Here is a 22,720-nt window from a genome sequence, read left to right as displayed (position 1 = left end):
CTTGATAACCCTCCAAGAAAGATTTTCAAATGTGGACACATCAGTTGTTCCCTGTATCCCCTGAGGAATGATCTTAACCTTAACTTTCTGGTAATGCCATGTAGACACTTGTGTATGGGCTTGTTTCTTTGCTATTCACTTATTCGATTGTCTACAGGTTTGTTTATATAAATTTCTATTTGCTTCCTCTTATATCTACAGTATATTAAGGAATTTGTGTCTCCTTGTCTTCCCCATTAGATTTTGAAGTCAGCTAAGGACAGAGGCCTCAAAGTCACTTACTAGGTGCTCAATGAATGGGTAAAAATGATAGTGATAGGTGCTGGTGGCGATGATGATTGTGGTGGTGGTGAACAAGAAGGAATGAAGTTAAAGCAGGAGAGATTGAGTTTGAATAGAGAAATGATGATTAGCTTGAGAAGTTACTGGAATAGGTTACTGAGTTTCTGGTCTTGGATTCACATAAGGCAACGGACACCCTTTAGTCTTGCACAGTTTTTGTTTTTCAGCCCCATGTAGTCAGGGAGCTACACTACACTAGCTTCCAGCTCTAGGATTCATGCCAGTAACATACCTCTCTGTCTATTCATCACAGAGAGGAGGACTTTGTGTTTGCAAACAGAATATCTTCTGAGAAAATGCAAATATAATCTTGTCCCCTTTGTAAAAAATATAAATGAAAAATAAATTCATAGAATAAAAAGTTCCATTTGGTTGTGTAGTACAGGCTCTTTGAGTTGGAGGACAGGTCATGAATTTTAGAGCAGCATTTCAACTAACTTTTAAATCTACTGTTCGTAAATTGTTAGAAATACCTCCTTTCATGTGAAGCAGTGTGGTCTACTGGAAAGAGCCCAGGCCTTGGAGTCAGAGAAACTGGGATCTAATCCTGGCTCTGTCACTTTTCTGCTGTTCGACCTTGGGCAAGTGGACAAACTTTCCTATGCCTCAGTTCCCTCATCTGCAAAGTGAAGGTTCAATACCCATTCTCCCTTCTACTTTTACTGTGAGTCACATTGTGGGATCTGACCATCTTCTATCTACCCAAATGCTTAATACAGAGCTTGACACATAGTAGGCACCTACCACAATTATTATTATTCTCATGATGATTATGATATTTCTCAAGCACCCACTATGTGCTAATCACTAGCACTAAGGAAGACACGAAGCAAAAATTTTCCTCCATGAGAGGAAACAGAGGCCCCCATGTCCAAGGCCTCAGGGAAATTCAGAATGTGAACCAAAAAGAAATTGGTCATAGTCTGCCTCTCCAAATCCAGATGGGTTTGATTTTCATGGTGATCTGTGTTTACTGGAAAACTTCACAAGTCTTGTGGTGCAGAGAGAAATGTGTGCTGTCTGCCGAGAGATATGAAGGGTGGTAAAAGGAAGCTAGAAGGGAATTCACTGTGATTTTCAAAGATACTCCTTAGGGAGACAAGCAATACTAGAGCTTGAACTTTGAGTCTCAATTCCAAAAGTCATCCCTCCCCATGTGACTTGGGAATGTCATTCAATCAAGACTGTTGCCATGTATATAACCTCTAGTGGAGAAACCTTCGGTTTGGCTGTATTTTCACTTGTTGTGTTTTATTTGGTTTAATTAGACACTGTATTTTGCCTCTGTTGTAAAGGCAATATTCATTCACCTCTGTGGGGGTTGCATGCTTAATAATCATTACCAATTCCCACTTCTTTGCTCTACCCAACCTCTTGGATAAATCAAGAATATAATTCTGATTTTGAACAGGGAAAGCTCTCTGGAAGCAGAACCAAAAAAAAAAAAGCCACTAACATTTGGCATCTGATAGAAATCAAAGTGTTCATGTCCATCCCAATAGCCATGTTGGAATGAATATGTAAAATATTTTTGAGTCCTTCTGGATCATTACCTTTATTCTTGCTGCAACTCCAGGTATTCGTAGAAGACCTTCAGTTTCCAGCCCTCCTTCTTCAATCCGGGAAATCAGCTGCACATGAATTAAGAAATGGTTTAAGGTGCTCATTGTAATATTCTTGTTGCTGAAGATTTTAAAATAAACATAAATTTTGCTTGCAAATGCCTTGAAATTGAAAACTGTGCCAATTATACATTTCCTGGTAGGATAACTCTTTAAAGGAAGATTCCTAATGATTTTTAAATATAATTAATTCACATGGCACTTTTTAGCAAGGACAAGAAATATTCCCTTTACTGAGTTACAAAAACAAATAATAGCAAGACTGATAATAATTATGGTATTTTTTAAATGTTATGTGCTGAGCACTCTACTAAGCACTGGGGTAGATACAAGATAATTGGGTCCCCCATAGGGCTCACAGTCTAAGTATGCGGAGAACAGGTTTTGAATCCCCCATTTTGAAGATGAAGGAACTGAAGCATAGAGAAGTTAAGTGACTTGTCAAAGTCCACACAGCAGGCAAGTGACAGAGCCGGGATTAGTACCAAAGTTCTCTGCTGCTTCTCATGAAAGGAGGTATTTCCCACAGTTTATGAACAATAAGCTTAAAAGTTAGATATAAAACTCTTAAAAATCATTGTATGTCCTCCAGCTCAGAGTCTATATTATATAACCAAATAGAACTTTTAGCTCTATGAATTTCTCTCCTTAATAAAATTTTTACAGTGGGGAAATAATTATATTTGCATTTTCTCAGAAGCCATTCTGTTTTCAAACATAAACCCTCTACAAGGTTAATAATAAATATGATTGTTGATGATAGGGAGAATAGGTAGTGAGCAAAGTAAATCTCCCTAATAAAGGCATCATTTAAGTTCCAATATGAAGTTTTTCCAACTTCTCTACTCTTTAGAAAATCCAAATCAAGGAAAAATTGGGCAATGGTCAAATATAATATTAATAATAATGCTTGGTAAGATTTACTATGTATTATTAAGCCCTGTGTAAAGTGGTGAGGTAGTTAAAATTACATCAGACTCAGTCCCAATCCCACAAAGGAGTTACTGTCTAAGGGAGGAGGCCACGCAAAATGAAATCTCACAGTAAATCGCATCCAGAAAAGTTATGGAATTTTCATTAATGAAACACATTTTGCAGATTCTAATTAATAATACATTCAGGTGACAAAATCCACTAATCACATTTATACTGGAATCAGAGCTCTTCTCAACTTTTGAAAAGAGACAAGCTGAATTAAAAGGTCATATTTGAAAGCTCTAAAAAATACACCTTTGGTGGTAAAAAAACCATAGAAGTAAAAGATCTTTGAAACTATATTCAATTTTACTTTTTCATTGTGTGATCTCCAAAATGCAGTTTGAATAAAGGCAGGTAATCATAGTTACTGAACTGATCATTCATTCATTCATTCAATAGTATTTATTGAGCGCTTAGCTTTGCCATAAATAAAAGCTGAATAATACTTTGTAGCCCACTTGAATCCTGGATGCATGAATATATAAGAACGTCAAAAAAGATCTGCCAAACTACATTCTAAAAGCCAAGAGTGTGAAGGGCATTATTTTCTCAAAAATCAAGTATTTCTAACAAGATAACTTGCTTCAGCCTACTCACTCTCTGAAAGATCAGCGGTATCCTTGTGCCTGGGACTTTCTTCTGATCCTGTTCCAGCAATACTGACAGTGGAATGCCAAAAAGGCCGGCATCTGCACAAAGCCAAAGAAAAAAAGCACTGTTCTCTACATCTGTTTCAACACATGAAATAGTGGGGGTAAAGAAATGCTTTTAAAGAGATGGTCTTCCATAGCACATTTACCCACCAATGACCTCTTATTCAGAATAGCTGAATCAATCAGGCTATGAAATTTAGTCAAACAAAAAATATGCTGTCCAAAAGCAAAGATCCATTTGTGCCTTCTCCCATAGAAGAGGGAACCTCTATTTCAGCAAAGCCTGTAGCCAACATTTAAGAGTCAAGTGAATGATATAAAGGCAGCATCGAGAGAAGCCCTGAATGATCTAGGGGCCACTAGGAACCTAGGAAATTTTTAGAACAGGCATAAATGCATCATCCTTTGCGAGTTTAAGGTAACATACAACATAACTTTAGTGAGACACATAAATCTGAAGAAAATTGAAACTTGCATTTCCTTCAAATTCTCCTTTCTACCAAGCATGGCTTTGAAAAGAAAAAATCACAGTTAAATTGCTGCCTTGTACATTAGTATGCTATTTGTTATATACTTACTGTGTGTTAACAACTGTTCTGGGTGCTGAGATAGATATAAGTTAATCAGATAGGATTGTAAGCCCATCAATGGGCAGGGACTGTCTCTATCTGTCGCCGATTTGTACATTCCAAGCACTTAGTACAGTGCTCTGCACATAATAAGCACTCCATAAATACTATTGAATGAATGAATGAATGACACAGTCTATGTAGAAGGGAGAACAAAGATGAGAATTAGATCAGGTCCCTGGCCTCCATGGGGCTCACATTCTAAGAAATTATCATCATCATCACTGCCTCCATTAGAATTGAGAGGCTGTCTACTGTATGCACTGGGCTAGGGACTGTGGAGGAACTGAGGAGATAAACCAGTCAATCCATCAGTAAGTACTTATTGTATATGCAGAGAACTAAGTAAGGACTTGGGAAAGTAACATAGAATAGAGTTGGTAGCATGTTCCATGCTCACAAGAAGCTTACAGTCTAGAGCGGGAAACAGAGAGAGAGTAAACTAAATTATGGATATCTCCATAAGTGCTGAGGGACTGAGGTTGGGTGAATAAAGGATACAAATCCATGGGCAAAGGCAATACAGAAGGGAGAGGGAGGCTGAGGCTGAGTTAAGGAAGACCTCTTGGAGGAGATGTAATTTTGGGGATTGTGGTGGTTTGCAATATTTGAAGGGGAAGGGAGTTACAGGTCAGAGGGGTCGTCCATGAGATGGATGATACTGAGGATCAGTGAACAGATTGGCATTAAAGGAACTAAGTGTGTGGGTAGGGTTATAGTCAGAAATCAACAATAATAATAATGATTATAGTACTTGTTAAGCACTTACTATGTGCTAAGCACTATTCTAAGCACTGGGGTAGATACTTTGGCCCTACTTAAAACTCACCTCCTCCAAGAGGCCTTCCCAGACTGAGCTCTCCTTCTCCCTCTACTCCCTCTACCACCCCCCTTCACCTCTCCGCAGCTTAACCCTCTTTTCCCCCCATTTCCCTCTGCTCCTCCCCCTCTACCTTCCCATCCCCTCAGCACTGTACTCGTCTGCTCAACTGTATATATTTTCATTACCATTAATGAAATGTACATTGCCTTGATTCTATTTAATTGCCATTGTTTTTACGAGATGTTCTTCCCCTTGACTGTATTTATTGCCATTGTTCTTGTATATCTGTCTCCCCCAATTAGACTGTAAGCCCATCAAACGGCAGGAACTGTCTTTATCTGTTGCCAACCTGTTAATTCCAAGCACTTAGTACAGTGCTCTGCACATAGTAAGTGCTCAATAAATACTATTGAATGAATACAAGTTAATCAGTTTCGACAAAGTCCCTCTTCCACATGGGGCTCACACTTTTAATCTCCATTTTACAATGAGGTAACTGAGGTCCAGAGAAGTTAAGTTACTTGCCCAAGGTCACCCGGATATATGGTGGCAACTGGATTAGAACCCACGTCCTTCTGATTTGCAGGCCCATGCTCAATCCACTAAGCCACACTTAGTGGATAGAGCACTTAGAATCAGCACTTACCTTAATATGAGCAAGGTAAGGTAGGAGGGAGTGAGCTGAGTGAATGTTTTCATGTCCAAGGAAAATTTAAATAGGAGCCAATGGGAGATTAAAGGAGAAAAAAAAGGAGAAAGCCACTAGCCTCAACAACAAGGAGTGTACAGTTGAATGGGGAGATAGATAACAAATAAACACTCAGACAAAGCTTCAGTGACAGAGGTTGGTGTATTAAAGACCAAAATGGAGATAAAGTGAATGGTAGGATCAAGGTTGGGGTGGATTGTTCTGGGAAAGCTTTAAGGAGGATGTGGGTTTTTAGCGTGTGTGTGTTTGGGGTTGGGGGCAGATTGAAAGTAGAAAGAAGTACATGTTTAGGAAAAAGGGAAGGAAGGAATGGCTTGTGCAATGACTAAGTGGGACAAAGCACTGAGGCAAGTTATAGTAGGAGGAAGGAGGACGGAAAGAGACTTCATGGACCACCTTGGAGACAAATGTCAGGAGTTCGGGTTTGATGTGAACCGAAGACAAGAGCTTCTGTGGGTTTTCTGAAGCAGGAAGAGACACACCTAATCAGAATCAATATTTCATGAGTGCCTTGTATGTGCAGAACATAGAGGAGCAGTGTGGAATAGTGGACAGAGCATTGACCTGGGAGTCGGGAGGTCATGGGTTCTAATCCTTGCTCTACCAGTTGTCTGCTGTGTGATCTTGGGCAAGTCACTTAGCTTCTCTATGCCTCAGTTCTCTCATCTGTAAAACGGGGATTAGTCTAAAATGGGGATTAGTCCGACAAGCCCGCAACCTTGGTGTCATCCTTGACTCTGCTCTCTCATTCACCCAATCTGTCAACAAAACCTGCCAGTCTCACCTTGACAACATCGCCAAGATCTGTCCTTTCTTCTCCAACCAAACCACTACTTAGTTGGTACAATCACTCATCATATCCTGACTGGATTACTGCATCAGCAGCCTTTCTGATCTCCCAACCTTCTGCCTCTCCCCGCTTCAGTCTATACTTCACTTTGCTAATTCTATTGATCTATTTTGAAGCTACTAATGCCCGTCTACTTGTTTTATTTTGTTGTCTGTCTCCCTCTTCTGGACTGTGAACCCATTGTTCGGGAGGGATTGTCTCTATTCTGTTGCCAAATTGTACTTTCCAAGTGCTTAGTACAGTGCTCTGCACAAAGTAAACACTCAGTAAATATGATTGAATGAAGACTATGAGCCCTATGTAGGACAGAGACTGTGTCCAAACCGAATATCTTGTATCTTCCCCAGGGCGTAGAACAGTGCACATAGCAAGTGCTTAAAATACCATAAATACTATTATTATTGTTATTAGAACATTGTCCTAGGCACTTGGGAGAGTACAACAGAGTTAGCAGACATGATCCCTGACTTCAGGAGTTTATAATTAGCAAAGGAGACAAATGTTAAAATAATTTCCAAATAGAAGGAGGAAGGAAAATTGGGTATGAAAAGGAGTTCGTGACTAATTAATTTCTTATATGAGCAGAAGCTCACAGATATCCAGGCTCTGTATCCTGGGCTAAAGGGGGACCTGGATGTGTTCCAGGTTACCAATTACACACTTGATGACTGTATCAACACAGACAACAATACCATAAAAAAGTGAGTACAGGTAAGTCCTAACTATGTGCCAGGCACTGTACTAAGCACTAAGGTAGATACAAGGTAATCAGGTTCCATCTGGGGTTCACAGTCTTAATTGCCATTTTACAGATGAGGTAACTGAGGCACAGAGAAGAGATATGTCTGGCCCAAGATCACACAGCAAACAATTGTCAGAGTAGGTATTAGAATCCAGGACCTCTGAAACCCGGGGCCTCTGAATCCCAGGCCTGTGGTCTTTCCACTAATAATAATAATTGTGATATTTATTTATGGATGTATGGTGTGGCAGGCACTGTACTAAGTGCCAGGGTGGATATAAGCTAGTCAGGTTGGACACAGATGTGCCACATGGGGTTCACATTCTCAATCCCCAGTTTACAGATGAGGTAACTGAGGCATAGAGAAGTGAAGTGACTTGCCCAAGGTCACACAGTAGACAAGTGGCAGAGCCAGGATTAGAATCCATGACCTTCTTAAACCCAGGCCCATTTCCTATCAACTACGCTAAAGGCAGTAGTCAGGCATTTCTATTTGATGTACAGGGGGGAATGGACAATTATTAGAAATCTTTGAAGCATGGAGTGGCGGTCAGTAGATTGGAACATGGACTGGACAGGGGAAAGATCACAGGCACTGAGTCTATTGGAGGCTGATTTGATAATCAAGCTGGAATTATAATAAGGACCTGGACAAACGAGGTGTCTCTTTGGGTGCAGAGAAAGAAGGAGGTCCTGGAAATGCTGTGGAGGGACACCTGTTAAGATTTGTCAACAGACTGAATATTGGAGCTGAATTTGAGAGGGAGACGTCAAGGTTGTAACTAAGGTTGGGTGTTTACGAGACCGGGAGGATGATGGGGATATCAACTGTGATGAGAAAGGCAAGAGGACAAAAGATTTGAGAAGAAAATGAATTCAAAATGAATTCAAGAAATATTGAGTTTGAGTTGCTGGTAGGACATCCACACTATCATTGCCTCAGAAGGATGGTCACCACAATATTTATCAAGCACTTGGGAATAGAAACTATACTAGATACTTGGGAACAAATGGAAAAAAATATAAAATGTATTCCCTGGGCCTTGAAGGGCAGACAATATAAAGGGGAATAAAAGTAGCTATAAATTAATGAATAAACACTGGTTACAAGTGAGATTAGCTATGCTATAAATGTACATAGATAAAGCAATAATAAATGGGTGTGTACTTACAGGAGTCAGAGAGTAGAGGTAAAGGAATGACAGGGGAGGTGGGGATTAATCAGGAAGAATTTAGAACAGGTTGGGAGAGAGGGAGAGGGGAGTCGAAGCAGGGAGATTCATTTTTTTTAATTGAGCATTTATTATGTGCAGAGGTCTGTACTAAGTGCCTGACAGAGTACAGTACAACAGAGTTGACAGACAAGTTTCCCGCCCACAACAAGCTTATAGTCTAGACAGGGAGACCAACGTTAATATAATTTATAATATATAATTTTACATATGAATTGAAGTGTTGTGCAGCAATCCAAGTGCCAGTTGGTCCTAGAGTACTGTTAAGGCTATTTAATTAGAGTGGAACGACTGGATCCCCAAATTACCTCATGGAACAGCAACACACCTACTAGGCTACCAGTCTACTTGTTTTGTTTTGCTGTCTGTCTCCCCCGTTTAGACTGTGAGCCCATTGTTGGGCAGGGATTGTCTCTATCTGTTGCCAAATTGCACATTCCAAGCTCTTAGTACAGTGTTCTGCACATAGTAAGTGCTCAATAAATATGATTGAATGAATGATTGAATGAAATGATTGAATGAATGATATGCCTCCAATTTTCAAGAATCTGCTCTCACCTAGTTCAGACCATCAGAAATACAAAGTTACAGTCATATGAAAGAAACTAAAGAATGATATTTTTAAAAGGTACAGAAGTGGCCTATTAAGTACAAAGATATGGAATCAGAGAGAACAGAGTAATTCCCACAGCAATTTCAGACCCCTGGTTCTGGTAAAATTACCCGCCCCATAACCACATAAACCACCAGATTTTCCTATTCTGAACAGCGGGTAAGACTTCCCAGGGGTTCCAAAGTCAGGGATTTTCCCTCGTGGTCTTTTGGTGATTTCCCAAGGTAATTCCCCAGTTCCTTCCCCCACTCTGGGTACCTTAGGAGATACCCAGAGAGACACTATAAGGTTTAGTTCTGGTTCTGTGGGTGGATAGGAGAACCTCAGGGTATTACCTTCGGAAAATATCTTCTCCTTGAGTCCTAGAAATATTATCAGGAGAGGAGGAGTATAGGATACATTTTTTTAATGGTATTTGTTAAGCACTTACTATGTGCCAGGCACTGTACTAAGTGCTGGGGTAGACACAAGCTAGTCAGGTTGGGCACAGTCCAAGTCCCACCAAGGGCTCATACTTTATAAACAAATGTGATGTCATAATAAAGCAAAGAGTTTTTGCCAACACACTAGAACAATATTAATATAAACCAGATGAACTTCAAATTGTGCTGTAGGGGTGTGTTCTTTTTGGCTAAGTTTAAATCCCCTAACCAAAAGGATGGTTACAAAATTACTTATGAAGATTGGAGACGATGCACTCTTAATATGCAGTGGGTAGCTGTGTCAGAGTTGTCTATTCTGGTGTTAATCACAGCTCAGCCTCTAGACTGCTGTTACCTATGGCATGTCACTTTCATTCATTCAATCGTATTTATTGAGTGCTTATTGTGTACAGAGCACTGTACTAAGCACTTTGGAGAGTACAACAATAAACAGACACATTCCCTGGTCACTACGAGCTTACAATCTAGTCTGTGCTCCTTGTGGGCAGGGAACTTGTCCAGAAACTCTGTTGTACTCTCCCAAGCACTTAGTACAGTGCTCTGCACACGGTAGGTACTCAAATACAACTGATCGATTGACCCTCAATTTTCTAATCTGGAAAATGGGGATATGACACTGACCTTCCTTAAATCCAAAACTGTGGTCCCGTGTGGAGTAGGTCTGTATATTATCTCAATCAAAAGTATTTACTGAGTGCATACTATGTACAGAACTTTAAAGAGCTGGAAGACACAATCCCTATGTACAATCTAGTGGACTAATAACCTACAACTCAGCATTTAGCCCATTGTTTAGCCAGGTAGTAAATGCTTAATAAATAAAACAACTAAATATACTGGACTTTAAGATCCTACTATTAATCAGTACTGACATTGTGTTCACAATGTGCATGACTCTCTATTAAGTTCAGGGAATAATTTATGGGCAGTAGCTTAGATGCTGTTGTCAAACCATAATAAGCATCCATTCTAAGAGGTGATGAGGACAGACCCAAATGGGGGAAATGATAGGGAAACGTCAACATGTAAAAACAACCACAGTATAGACAAGCAATGTTTACATCATCTGGTCCCACAGCTGGTCATGCATAAAACACATTTTGAAGATTAGCATGTTGATGGCTAGGATGAAAATTTCCCTGATCTGTTTTTAGAAATGATTCAGTAACACATCAAACACCTACTCCTTTTGCTTGCTCTTTAAGAAGAGCCAAATTCCCCACATAGTCAAATACTTATATGGTAGTACACTTTCCTGTCTCATTCTTTGAGAATCTTACCTCGACTAAAGCAATCACTTCCTTTGTGTCTCCAGGCTCTTCATGATAGACAAGGCTTCCCTCTCCCTAATAGATGTCTGACTCTAGCTATTATCTGCTGAAGTTCATAATATGGTTCCCAAGTTTACTCTCCCGGAAAAAGCCAAAGTGTACACTTTTTCTTGGGGGAATGCAATGATGGTCTCAAGGATGCCTCACCTCTAGTTTTGATCTTCATGGCTTTCTGTTGCTTCAGTTCGACCCCAAGTACTTCATAAAGAGCTGTCAACTCAATCAATGATAAGTAGCAGACCTTCTTCATGTCCTGGGATGCGAGGTCACCAATTTTTGTGTTACCCGTTTTGTGCTTTTGCAGACGAAAATTCTAAGAGAGAGCAATAATTTAGAATATCTATTCCCCTGTAGGACCAGAAACAGAAGATAATTTACAATAGAGGGAAACAAGTTATATTCTCAACACATCTCTCTCACTAAAATCTGCCCTTTCCTCACCATCCAAACTGCTGCTATGTTAATACAGGTCACTCATCTCATCCCACCTGGATTATTGCATTAGCCTCCTTTGCTGACCTCCCAGCCTCCTGTCTCTCCCTGACTCCAGTCCATACTTCACTCCGCTGCCCTGATCATTTTTCTACAAAAATGCTCAAGACACGTTTCCTCACTCCTCAAGAAACTCCAGTGGTTGCCCGTCCACCCCTACATCAAACAAAAACCCTTCACCATTGGCTTCAAAACACTCCATCACCATACTCCCTCCTACCTCACCTTGCTACTCTACTATTACAACCCAACGCACACACTTCACTCTTCTAATGTTAACCTTCTCACTGTGCCAAGTTCTTGCCTATCTCACCGAAGACCCCTAGCCCACATCCTGACTCTGACCTGAAACGCCCTCCCTCCTGAAATCCGAGAGACAATTACTCTCCCCCCATTTCAAAGTCTTACTGAAAGCGCATTTCTGCCAAGAGGTCTTCCCTGACTAAGTTCCCCTTTGCTCTTCTCCCTCTCCATTCTGCATCACCCTGACTTGCTCCCTTTATTTTACCCCATCCCCCTGCCAGCCCCACAGCACTTACATACATATCTGTAATTTATTTATTTATATTAATATCTGTCTCCCCCACCTCTAGACTGTAAGCTCTTTGTGGTCAGGGAATATGTCTATTATAGTATTGTACTCTCCCAAGCACTTAGTACAGTGCTTTGCCCACAGTAAACACTCAGTAAATCTGACAGAATATCTATAATTTTTTATATTAATGTCTGTCTTCCCCTCTAGATTGTAAGCTCATTATGAGCAGGAAAGGTGTCTAATAATGATGGTATTTGTTGTTAAGCACTTACTATGTGTCAAGCACTGTTCTAGGTGCTGTGGTAGATACAGGTAAATAATAATAATAATAATAATATTTGTTAAGCGCTTACTATGTGCAGAGCACTGTTCTAAGTGCTGGGGTAGATACAGGGTAATCAGGTTGTCCCACGTGAGGCTCACAGTTTTAATAACCATTTCAAAGATGAGGAAACTGAGGCACAGAGAAGTTAAGCAACTTGCCCACATTCACACATCTGACAAGTGGAGGAGCCTGGATTCGAACCCATGACCTCTGACTCCCAAGCCCAAGCTCTTTCCACTTAGCCACGCTGCTTGTCAGGTTGAACACAGTTCCTGTCCCACATGGGGTTCACAATCTTAATCCCCATTTTACAGCAGAGGTACCTGAGGCACAGAGGATTTAAATTACTTGCCCAGGGTCATGCAGCAGACAAGTGGCGGAGCCAAGATTAGAACCCAGGTCCTTCTGACTCCCAGGCCCATGTTTTATCCACTAGACCATGGTGTCATTCTACCAACTCTGTTATGGTGTATTCTCCCAAGCACTTAGTGCAGTGGTCTGCATCTCCTCCCCCCCTCCCCCCCTCCGCCCTAGAACCCCACTTTACCAGCGCTACCCCTCTTCCCCCTCCCTCTACTCTTCCCCCCACCAAACCCCCTCCTCACCCCCTGCCCCTTTCTCTCTTCCCCACCCACGCCCCATCCCAGTCTTCTTGTCCCACCGCTACCCCTCATCCCCCTCTCCTCGTCCAGGGCCCCGCCACCTCCTTCCCATCCAAACCCTCCCCTCCCCCCGCCCTTCCCCCCCTCCTCCCCTTGCACCCACAGCTACTTTCAAGTGTGGCCTCTGGAACCCCCGCTCTATTACAGGTAAGCTACCTTTTGTCCATGACCCTTTCCTCTCCCGCTCTCTCCTCCTCCTCGCCCTTTCGGAAACGTGGCTCTCTCCCGAAGACACGGTCTCCGCCGCCGCTCTCTCCGGCGGAGGCCTCTCCTTCTCCCACTCCCCCAGACTCACCGGTAAGGGAGGAGGCGTCGGCTTCCTCCTCTCGCCCCGTTGCCACTTCCGCACTATCCCTCCTCCCCCCTCCCTCTCCTTCCCCTCCTTCGAAGCCCATATCATTCGCCTCTACCACCCCCTCCAGTTACTTGTCGCTGTCATCTACCGCCCTCCCGGTCCCACCTCCGACTTCTTCAACCACCTTGACCCCTTTCTCACCTTCCTTCTCTCCTTCTCTCTGCCCACTCTGATCCTCGGAGACTTCAACATCCATACGGATGTACCCGACGACTCCTCTGCCGCCCGCCTGCTATCCCTCCTCGACTCTGCCGACCTCTTCCTCCACCATACCGCGCCCACTCACTGACTCGGTCACACCCTCGATCTCGTCATCTCCTACCGCTGCACTATCTCCTCCCTCACCAACTCTGAAATCCCTCTCTCTGACCATAACCTCCTCACCTGCCTCATCTCTCACACTCCCTCCCCCTGCAAATCCAATGGCTCCTACTGCCCCACAGAGACCTCCGCTCTCTCGATCCCATCCGTCTTTCCAATAGCATCTCTCCTCACCTTGTCGCCCTGTCCTCTCTTCCCACTCTCGATGATCAGGTCTCCGCTCTAAACTCCACCCTCTCTACTCATCTCGACTCTCTCGCCCCCCTTTCCCTCCGCCGCTCTCGCTCCACTAACCCACAGCCCTGGATCACCTCCTCCGTCCGCCTCCTACGCTCCTATGCTCGAGCTGCTGAGCGCTGCTGGCGAAAGTCCAAGCACCAAGCCGACCTCACACACTTCAAATTTATCCTTTCCTGCCTTAACTCTGCCCTCTCCTCCGCCAGGCAAAGCTTCTTCTCCTCCCTCATCGACACCCATGCCCGTCACCCCCGCCGACTGTTCCGGACCTTTAACTCTCTCCTTAGGCCCCCTGTTCCTCCCCCTCCCCCATCTCTCACCCCTAATGATCTGGCCACCTATTTCCTCACGAAAATCAACACAATCAGGTCTGAGCTCCCCAAAGTCACCCCTCCGCCTCTCCCCTCCCCCCCAACAACCCCCTCCCCTACTTTCCCATCCTTCCCTGCAGTATCCTCAGAGGAGATCTCCTCCCTCCTTGCAAGTGCCACCCCCTCCACCTGCGCCTCGGACCCCATTCCCTCTCACCTTCTTAAAACCATCGCCCCTGCCCTCCTCCCTTCCTTAACTTCTATTTTTAACCACTCAATCTCCAAGGGCTCCTTCCCCACTGCCTTCAAACATGCCCACATCTCCCCCATCCTAAAAAAACCCGCTCTTGACCCCACTTCCCCCTCCAGTTATCGCCCTATCTCCCTACTACCCTTCCTTTCCAAAATCCTAGAACGAGTTGTCTACAATCGATGCTTAGAATTCCTTAACTACCATTCTCTCCTAGACCCCCTCCAATCTGGCTTCCGTCCCCTCCACTCTACCGAGACTGCTCTCTCTAAGGTCACCCGTGACCTCCTTCTTGCCAAATCCAATGGCTCCTACTCCATTCTGATCCTCCTTGACCTCTCTGCTGCCTTTGACACTGTCGACCATCCCCTCCTCCTCCATACCTTATCTCACCTTGGCTTCGCAGACTCCGTCCTCTCCTGGTTCTCCTCTTACCTCTCTGGCCGGTCATTCTCGGTCTCCTTCGCTGGCGCCTCCTCCCCCTCCCATCCTTTAACTGTTGGAGTTCCTCAAGGGTCAGTTCTTGGCCCTCTTCTGTTCTCCATTTACACTCACTCCCTCAGTGAACTCATTCGCTCTCACGGCTTTGACTACCATCTCTACGCAGATGACACGCAGATCTACATCTCCACCCCTGTCCTCTCCCCCTCCCTTCAGGCTCGCATCTCCTCCTGCCTCCGGGACGTCTCCACCTGGATGTCGGCCCGCCACCTAAAACTCAACATGAGCAAGACCGAGCTCCTCATCTTCCCTCCCAAACCTGGTCCTCTCCCAGACTTCTCTATCACCGTGGATGGCACGACCAACCTTCCCGTCTCTCAGGCCCGCAATCTCGGTGTCATCCTTGACTCGTCTCTCTCGTTCACCCCACACATCCTATCCGTTACCAAGACCAGCCGGTTTCACCTCTACAATATCGCCAAGATCCGCCCTTTCCTCTCCACCCAAACGGCTACCTTACTATTACGGGCTCTCGTTATATCCCGGCTAGACTACTGTGTCAGCCTTCTCTCTGACCTCCCTTCCTCCTCTCTCGCCCCGCTCCGGTCTATTCTTCACTCCGCTGCCCGGCTCATCTTCCTGCAGAAACGATCTGGGCATGTCACTCCCCTTCTTAAACAACTCCAGTGGTTGCCTATCGACCTCCGCTCCAAACAAAAACTCCTCACTCTAGGCTTCGAGGCTCTCCATCACCTCGCCCCTTCCTACCTCTCCTCCCTTCTCTCTTTCTACCGCCCACCCCGCACGCTCCGCTCCTCTGCCACCAACCTCCTCACCGTCCCTCGGTCTCACCTATCCCGCCGTCGACCCCTGGGCCACGTCCTCCCGCGGTCCTGGAACGCCCTCCCTCCTCACCTCCGCCAAACTGATTCTCTTCCCCTCTTCAAAACCCTACTTAAAACTCACCTCCTCCAAGAGGCCTTCCCAGACTGAGCTCCTCTTCTCCCTCTACTCCCTCTGCCACCCCCCCCTTTACCTCTCCACAGCTAAACCCTCTTTTCCCCTTTTCCCTCTGCTCCTCCACCTCTCCCTTCCCATCCCCACAGCACTGTACTCGTCCACTCCACTGTATGTATTTTCATTACCCTATTTATTTTGTTAATGAATTGTACATCACCTTGATTCTATTTAGTTGCCACTGTTTTTACGAGATGTTCTTCCCCTCGACTATTTATTGCCATTGTTCTTGTCTGTCCGTCTCCCCCCGATTAGACTGTAAACCCGTCAAACGGCAGGGACTGTCTCTATCTGTTGCCGACTTGTTCATCCCAAGCGCTTAGTACAGTGCTCTGCACATAGTAAGCGCTCAATAAATACTATTGAATATAGTAAGCACTCAGTAAATACAATTGATTGACTGAAACTGGAAACATAAGAAGGGCAGAAGACAGGGCCGCTTTTCCCTCAATTTGAGTTTCATGTTCACTGGTTTCCTATGTGTGCCTTCTATTCCACAACCACTATACCCAAGTACACACAGAAATTTTCTAAAAAGTGTGAAAGGGAAGAAGGGGAAGAGGGAAGCAGGAAGCAGAAGGGACAGGGTGACCAGGGCATTCAGTGTCAAGCTATTCATCCTAACTGAACACTGAGCAATGTGGGTGTACTTATCTGCTAAGGCAGACAAAGCCAACACTTTGCCACCTACTCAGTGCTTTTATTCTCTTTTATTTTCCAGGAAGAACAGCTTATAAATGTTTTCTCCTTCAACAATTAACCACCTCCTTGTAATATTTTATTTTTCCCTTTAGACAGTTTGCCGACACACTTACTTACCTAGGAGCTACTTTCTTATCAGCAACATCAATAGCCTGACAGTAAATAACCTAGCTCTTAGTTTGTGTGAAGGATGGAATTTCACAACAGCAGATCATAAATTCTCACTTTTCCTAATCCACTTTACCTGGTTTTGACGTTTCTAGCTTCTTATATGACCTGATAATTTCTGATGCACTTTTGTAAATGGTGAAGAATGGGGAGGAAGAGGAGCTGCTCAAAACTGTCCTCTCTACAGTAAGAGGACACCTGAACATTTCTAGAAAGCAGAGCCCTCCATACCTCTTTAATATCAGAGACTCAAAACGCTTCAACCAGGAAAGTGCGGGAGGCTTTTGTTAGAAGCATTTTCGGTGAAGCCATCCCAGGTGAATGTTAAAAGAGCCCATAACCATTATGAGTTCAAGCATTCAGTTTGGCCTGCTTCGATTTCCCATTGTTCTCCATGAAAGGAATAGATTTCTCTTCTAATGTTTAATTCATGGCAGTGGCTTAAAATATTTATGTATTTTCCTAAAGTTTTCATTTAGTTATTCTCACACTGGACAGGTATGTTTGCTCTGACAATAGGCAACAGGGAATACAACAGAGGACGTATTCCCTTTTTGAACAACGATCTTGTTTTTAAAGATGGAATTTAAGTAAGATTCTTTGCTTAAGAATGCTTTGGTTTGACTCTATGTCTTAACCAATCATTTTCATCCATCGGCAATACTCACTTGTATCTGTGGTACATGACTCAGGCAGGAAAACTGGCATGATCATTTGACCTGAATGTTTATTATTTTAAAAAGAGAAAAATCTGCCTTATGCCCTTTTCTCAGAGATGTTCCAAAATTTAAGGAGTTTAGAAGTAGTCAAAGACTCTTTCCATGAAAAGGTGGTATTAAAAGGCAGTTGATTAGAGTGCTATTCAGCCCAATGAACTAGTATTTAGGTAACAAAAGTGAACATTTAGTTCTTTATTCAATTGTTCAGAGACAAGGTTCTCAATCTCACCTTTAGTTAACGCACCTGATACTTAACTCCAGGATTTCAACCAGTTTTAGAAACCGAATCTGAAGCAACACCCTTCCTCTCACCCCACTGCATCCAATCCTTTTCACTATCCTTCTTCCTCTACACCCTACACACACACACACCCCAAAAAAAAATCATTGGAGCTGATCCATCCTGTTGCAGCATGGAAAAGTAGCAGATGGAACAGGTGAAAATAGAAATTACCTCCTGTTGTGCCTCTCAGCTTTGAAGCCCTGAGCAAGGCACCTTCATCACCTACTTCTTCAGTACTACTTCTTAATGAGGGGTTGGAGTAATCCCAGAATCTGTTGCCTTCTGAATATGCTCTGTCTTCTCCATTTCAGGTGCTCCCCAGGGACCCTAATAATGCATCTTCCTAGCTGAGCTACACCAGGCCACATAGAACTACCCCCAACCAAACCATAAAATCAGACCCAGAATCTTCTCGTAATACATAAAAAGATTCTTCCCTAAGAATAATAAAACTCTCTTAGTACAATATAAAGCCCATTTCCTCATGTTCCCCACTTTCCACTTTCCTTGCTTCTGGGCTCTGTCCCTCCAATCTACTACAGTCTACTGCATAGGTCATCTTCCTGAATCGTTGTTCTGTCCTCTGCTCCTCCCCCTCTCCCTTCCCCTCAGCACTGTGCTCATCTGTATATATTTTTATTACCCTATTTATTTTGTTAATGAGGTGCACATCCCCTTAATTCTATTTATCGTGATTAAGTTGTCTTGTTTTTGCCTGTCTATCTCCCCCGATTAGACTGTAAGCCCACCAATGGGCAGGGATTGTCTCTATCTGTTGCCGAATTGTACATTCCAAGCACTTAGTACAGTGCTCTGCACATAGTAAGCACTCAATAAATACTATTGAATGAATGAATGAATGAACTCTCTTCTCCTCAAAACCTTCCACTGGCTTCCTATGTCCTCCTGCAAAAGAAATAAACTTCTCACAATCCACTTGAAGACTCTCCACCATCTGGCCCCACTTTACCAATCTGTACTCTTCACCCACTATTTCCCAACTCTCTGTCTTGGCTCCTCCCCAGTCTTTCTTCCAGTTGTACCTTGCTTTCACCTCTTCACCTCCATCCCCCATTCACGCTCTTCCCTCAGCTTAAAATTCCCTCCCTTCCTTCCCACACTCAATAATATCAAACAGAGTATATAGTTCTCCCCATATTCAAAGCCCTCTTAAAACCCACCTTCTCCAAAAAGCTTTCCTTGATTGATTTCCCAGCATCCTCAGCCATATCAAATCTTCAGTCAACCTTAGCATTTAAAAGTTTATTACACCCTCCTTAGCACTTAGAGACATAGGTGTACTTCAATTATTTGCTTCAGTCTAATTATAAATATGTATATATCTTTTCCCTTATTATAGTGTAAGTGCCCTGCTGACAAAGCACACATTACTTCTTCATTCTGTATGTCCCAAATGCCTAGTACAGTGTACTGAATCAAATGTGCATTTTATAAATGCTACTAATCAATCAAATTTAAGAAGCAGTTACTGTGTGCAGAACACTGTACTAAGTTCATGGAAGAGTACAGTATAACAAATATAACCGGCCATCATGACAATTGGAGCTCAGCACAGAGAAGGACAAATTATTCCTCACAGCTCCCACCACTCCCATTCAAAATCAATCAGTGGCATTTATTGAATGTTTGCTGTACGCAGAGGATTGTACTAAGTGCTTGGGAGGGTACAATACAAAAGAGTTTGTACATATGGTTCCTGCCTATGATGAGATTACAGTCTGCACTCACAATGCCCAGAGGAATGTTTGCAAGGATAAAGGTGTTAAGAGGGATCTATCAATCAATCATTGTATTTACTGAGCATTTACTGTGTGAAGGGAACTGTACTAAGCACTTGGGAGAATATAATGTAACAGACTTGGCAGATACATTACAAGCCCACAATAAGTTGACAGTCTAGAGAGAGGAAGCGTATAAGGGACCCAGCTGTCTTATGCCTCATGGCCCAAGAACTGTAGCTCTATCTGAAATCAATCACCACACAGCTTCTGTTTTCCAGGCAGAATACGTCAAATTTCTTTGACTTTTCCTCAAGTCTCATCAAAAGCAGATTCTTAAAAATTGAAAAAAAAAGAAAGAAAAACACTCCCTACATTTTTAAGGCACATGAATACCCAAGAATGACATACCGGTAATAGAGTATCTTGTCTGTGTATCTGTGTTCTGTCTTTCAGCTCCTCTTTCAGTTGGGATGCTTGCTCGGCGAATGAAATCTCCAAGTTGATGTCAGTTTCAGAAATAGAGACCTCACTCGGGCCAGGGGGATTATCCTTGTCCCTGACACTTAAGTCAGATGCCTGATCTGCAAAAACAAGATTCACCAACATTGTTATGTCCTTTTTTTCCCCCTTAATTCTGTACCCAGGAACTACCAATTATCCTCGGTTTCCCAATAAGGTCTTCTACTCGGCCATCTTATAACTCCTATGACCTCAAGTGTTCACTGATCTGTTTGAAAGTTATCTGCATACTCATTATTCATATCTATTCTTTTAATGACTATATTACTACCAGTTCATGTCTCCATAACTTCCTCATTAAATTATGAACTCTTTAAGGACAGGGATGGCTGCATCTTAAACAATCAATTAATTAATTGTATTTACTGAGCACTCACTGTGTGCAGAACACTGTACTAAGCGCTTGGGAAAGTAAAACACAATGAATAGCAGATACATTCCCTGCCCACATGATGCTTACAGTCTACACTTCTTTTGTATAAGTAATAATAGAAATAACATTTATTAAGCTTATATAAGGCTTGCTTATATTGTATCTACCCCACTGCTTACTACAGCTCTAGACACATAGAAAGTCCTTATTAAATACCACCATTATTAATAAGTGTTTACTATGTTTGGACCATTGTATTAAGTGCTATGAAAAAAAAAACAAACCCACAGATGAGAGTTTGACATGACCCTTGGCTCTCCAGGAACCCTCAATCTAAAAATACGGCACAGGAGGGATTGTGATAGAGACAACAAAAGAGTAAATAATATAAATATGAAACAACATTAAAGACAAAACAGAAGCCCAGAGTCCAAAGTACCAGGCACAGAGCTCTGCATACAAAACCATTGAAGCTGATGATGTGAGAATTTACTATTTTTCAGGTAGTGAATGATTTTACATCATTTCTCAAGGGAGGAAAGTTACAAACACCCAAATGATCTGGTAAACACTGGGCTAAGTCATCACCATTTTGGAATTACACTTTTGTTCCAAAATATTTATGGGAGTCTCCTGAACTTCTGAGTAAAATGAAAGTGACTGGATAATCCTATGGTTGGCCGGTGGAGAAGCAGCACAGCATAGTGGATAGAGCATGGGCCTGGGAGTCAGAAGGTCATGGGCTCTAACCCCAGCTCTGCTACTTGTCCACTGTGTGGCCCTGGGCAAGTCACTTAACTTTTCTAAGCTTGGTTACCTCATCTGTAAATTCTATTAAGACTGTGAGCCCCATCCGGGACCGGAACCATGTCCAACCCAATTTGCCTGTCTCCACTCCAGCACTTACTACAGTGCCTGACACATAGTAGGTACTTAATAAACACCACAATTATTATCGTTATTATTATGATTACTGAGCTTTGTCAGCAGAAAAATGTTTTTGCTGCAGGCTAATCATGTGGTTTTCTGAACTATCAGGAGGATTTCTGGACTAAATTATCTCAATACCTTCACCTCTCCTCCCTTTTCCTGGAATTTCACAGAAATAAAGAATTGCCCAGAATCCATGAACTGGACAGGTAGGCATGGGAGTGGTAGATACTGGAATTTACAGGGAATCATTCCAATCTGATAAGGTTTAAAGCATCATGATCTAGAGGAAGGAGCACATGTCTGGAAGTCAGAGGACCGAGGCTCTAATCCCTGTTTTGCCACTTGCCTGCTATGTGACCATGGGTAAGTCACTTAACTTCTCTGAGATTCAGTTCTCTCATTTATAAAATAGGGATTCAATACCTGTTCTCCCTTCTCTTTAGACTATGAGGTCCATGTGTGGCAGGCACTGTATCTGCTTTGATTATGTTGTATCAATCCCAACATTCAGGATAGTGTTTGGCATATAGTAATAATCATTATTATATTATCATATGGTGGAGGCAATGGTAGATACAAATACAGAAGGGCACATGAATGAGATGGTAGACCAGAGCCCAATTTTTAATCCTCTCACTCTCCCATCCCTCAGAGATTTTAAATGAAGGGTTTAAAACTAACACATTTAAAGGAGTATACTGAAATTTGAAATTGTTTTTTTGAACCCAACAATTCCATGGGCAGGGAACACAACCCTTGGCTAAGTTAAATACCATGCATGCTGAATCAGCTCTGAAGAGAGGATCTGAATACTGTTTTAAATATTCTTTTTAAGAATGAATATAAAACTGTGACTACAAGAAAGCACACACACAAAATAAGATTTGTTTCTTTTTATCTAGAGTAGCAATAATTTTAAAGATCCCAATTAACAATAAACAGATCTAAAAGCTCAGGAAATTCAAACGAATGATTGCTATTCTTAGAAAACATTTGGGTTTCCTTATTTAAGAAAAAAAATTGTTTCACTTGAAACTCATTTAAAAACAAAACTACAATAAGTTTCTGCATACATTCATTCGTACCCTTGGGAAAATGATATTGAGGCAGGGTCCATTTATGTCTGTCTCCTCCTCTAGACTCTAAATTCACTGGGGGCAGGAAATGTGTCTGTGATGTTGTTATAGTGCACTCTCCCAAGCTCTTAGTACAGTGCTCCACACATAGTAAATGCTCAATAAATATGATCGACTGACATGGACCCCCAAAAGACTGTGGTCACAACCTCTTCCATGAAAACTCTAGCTGGCATATGCACATGACTAGAAATCTTCGGGTTCAGAAAATGTAGTATGTGGCTAGGTAAAC

The 22,720-nt window shown here is 42.7% G+C and overlaps 1 protein-coding gene across 1 annotated transcript in view; it reads right to left on the bottom strand.

Moving 5' to 3' along the window:
- Positions 1 to 22,720, bottom strand: part of ARHGAP18 (Rho GTPase activating protein 18) — a 172,801-nt gene that overhangs the window by 29,188 nt on the left and 120,893 nt on the right. Inside the window, 4 exon segments of the mRNA XM_039911183.1 lie at positions 1,896 to 1,973; positions 3,540 to 3,631; positions 11,115 to 11,280; positions 19,936 to 20,108. Of these exon segments, the coding sequence (XP_039767117.1) occupies positions 1,896 to 1,973; positions 3,540 to 3,631; positions 11,115 to 11,280; positions 19,936 to 20,108 (509 nt within the window).

This window comes from Ornithorhynchus anatinus, chromosome 2 (genome assembly GCF_004115215.2).
Source record: "Ornithorhynchus anatinus isolate Pmale09 chromosome 2, mOrnAna1.pri.v4, whole genome shotgun sequence".
Lineage (NCBI taxonomy): Eukaryota > Metazoa > Chordata > Mammalia > Monotremata > Ornithorhynchidae > Ornithorhynchus > Ornithorhynchus anatinus.
This window is presented reverse-complemented; position numbering and strand designations above follow the sequence as displayed.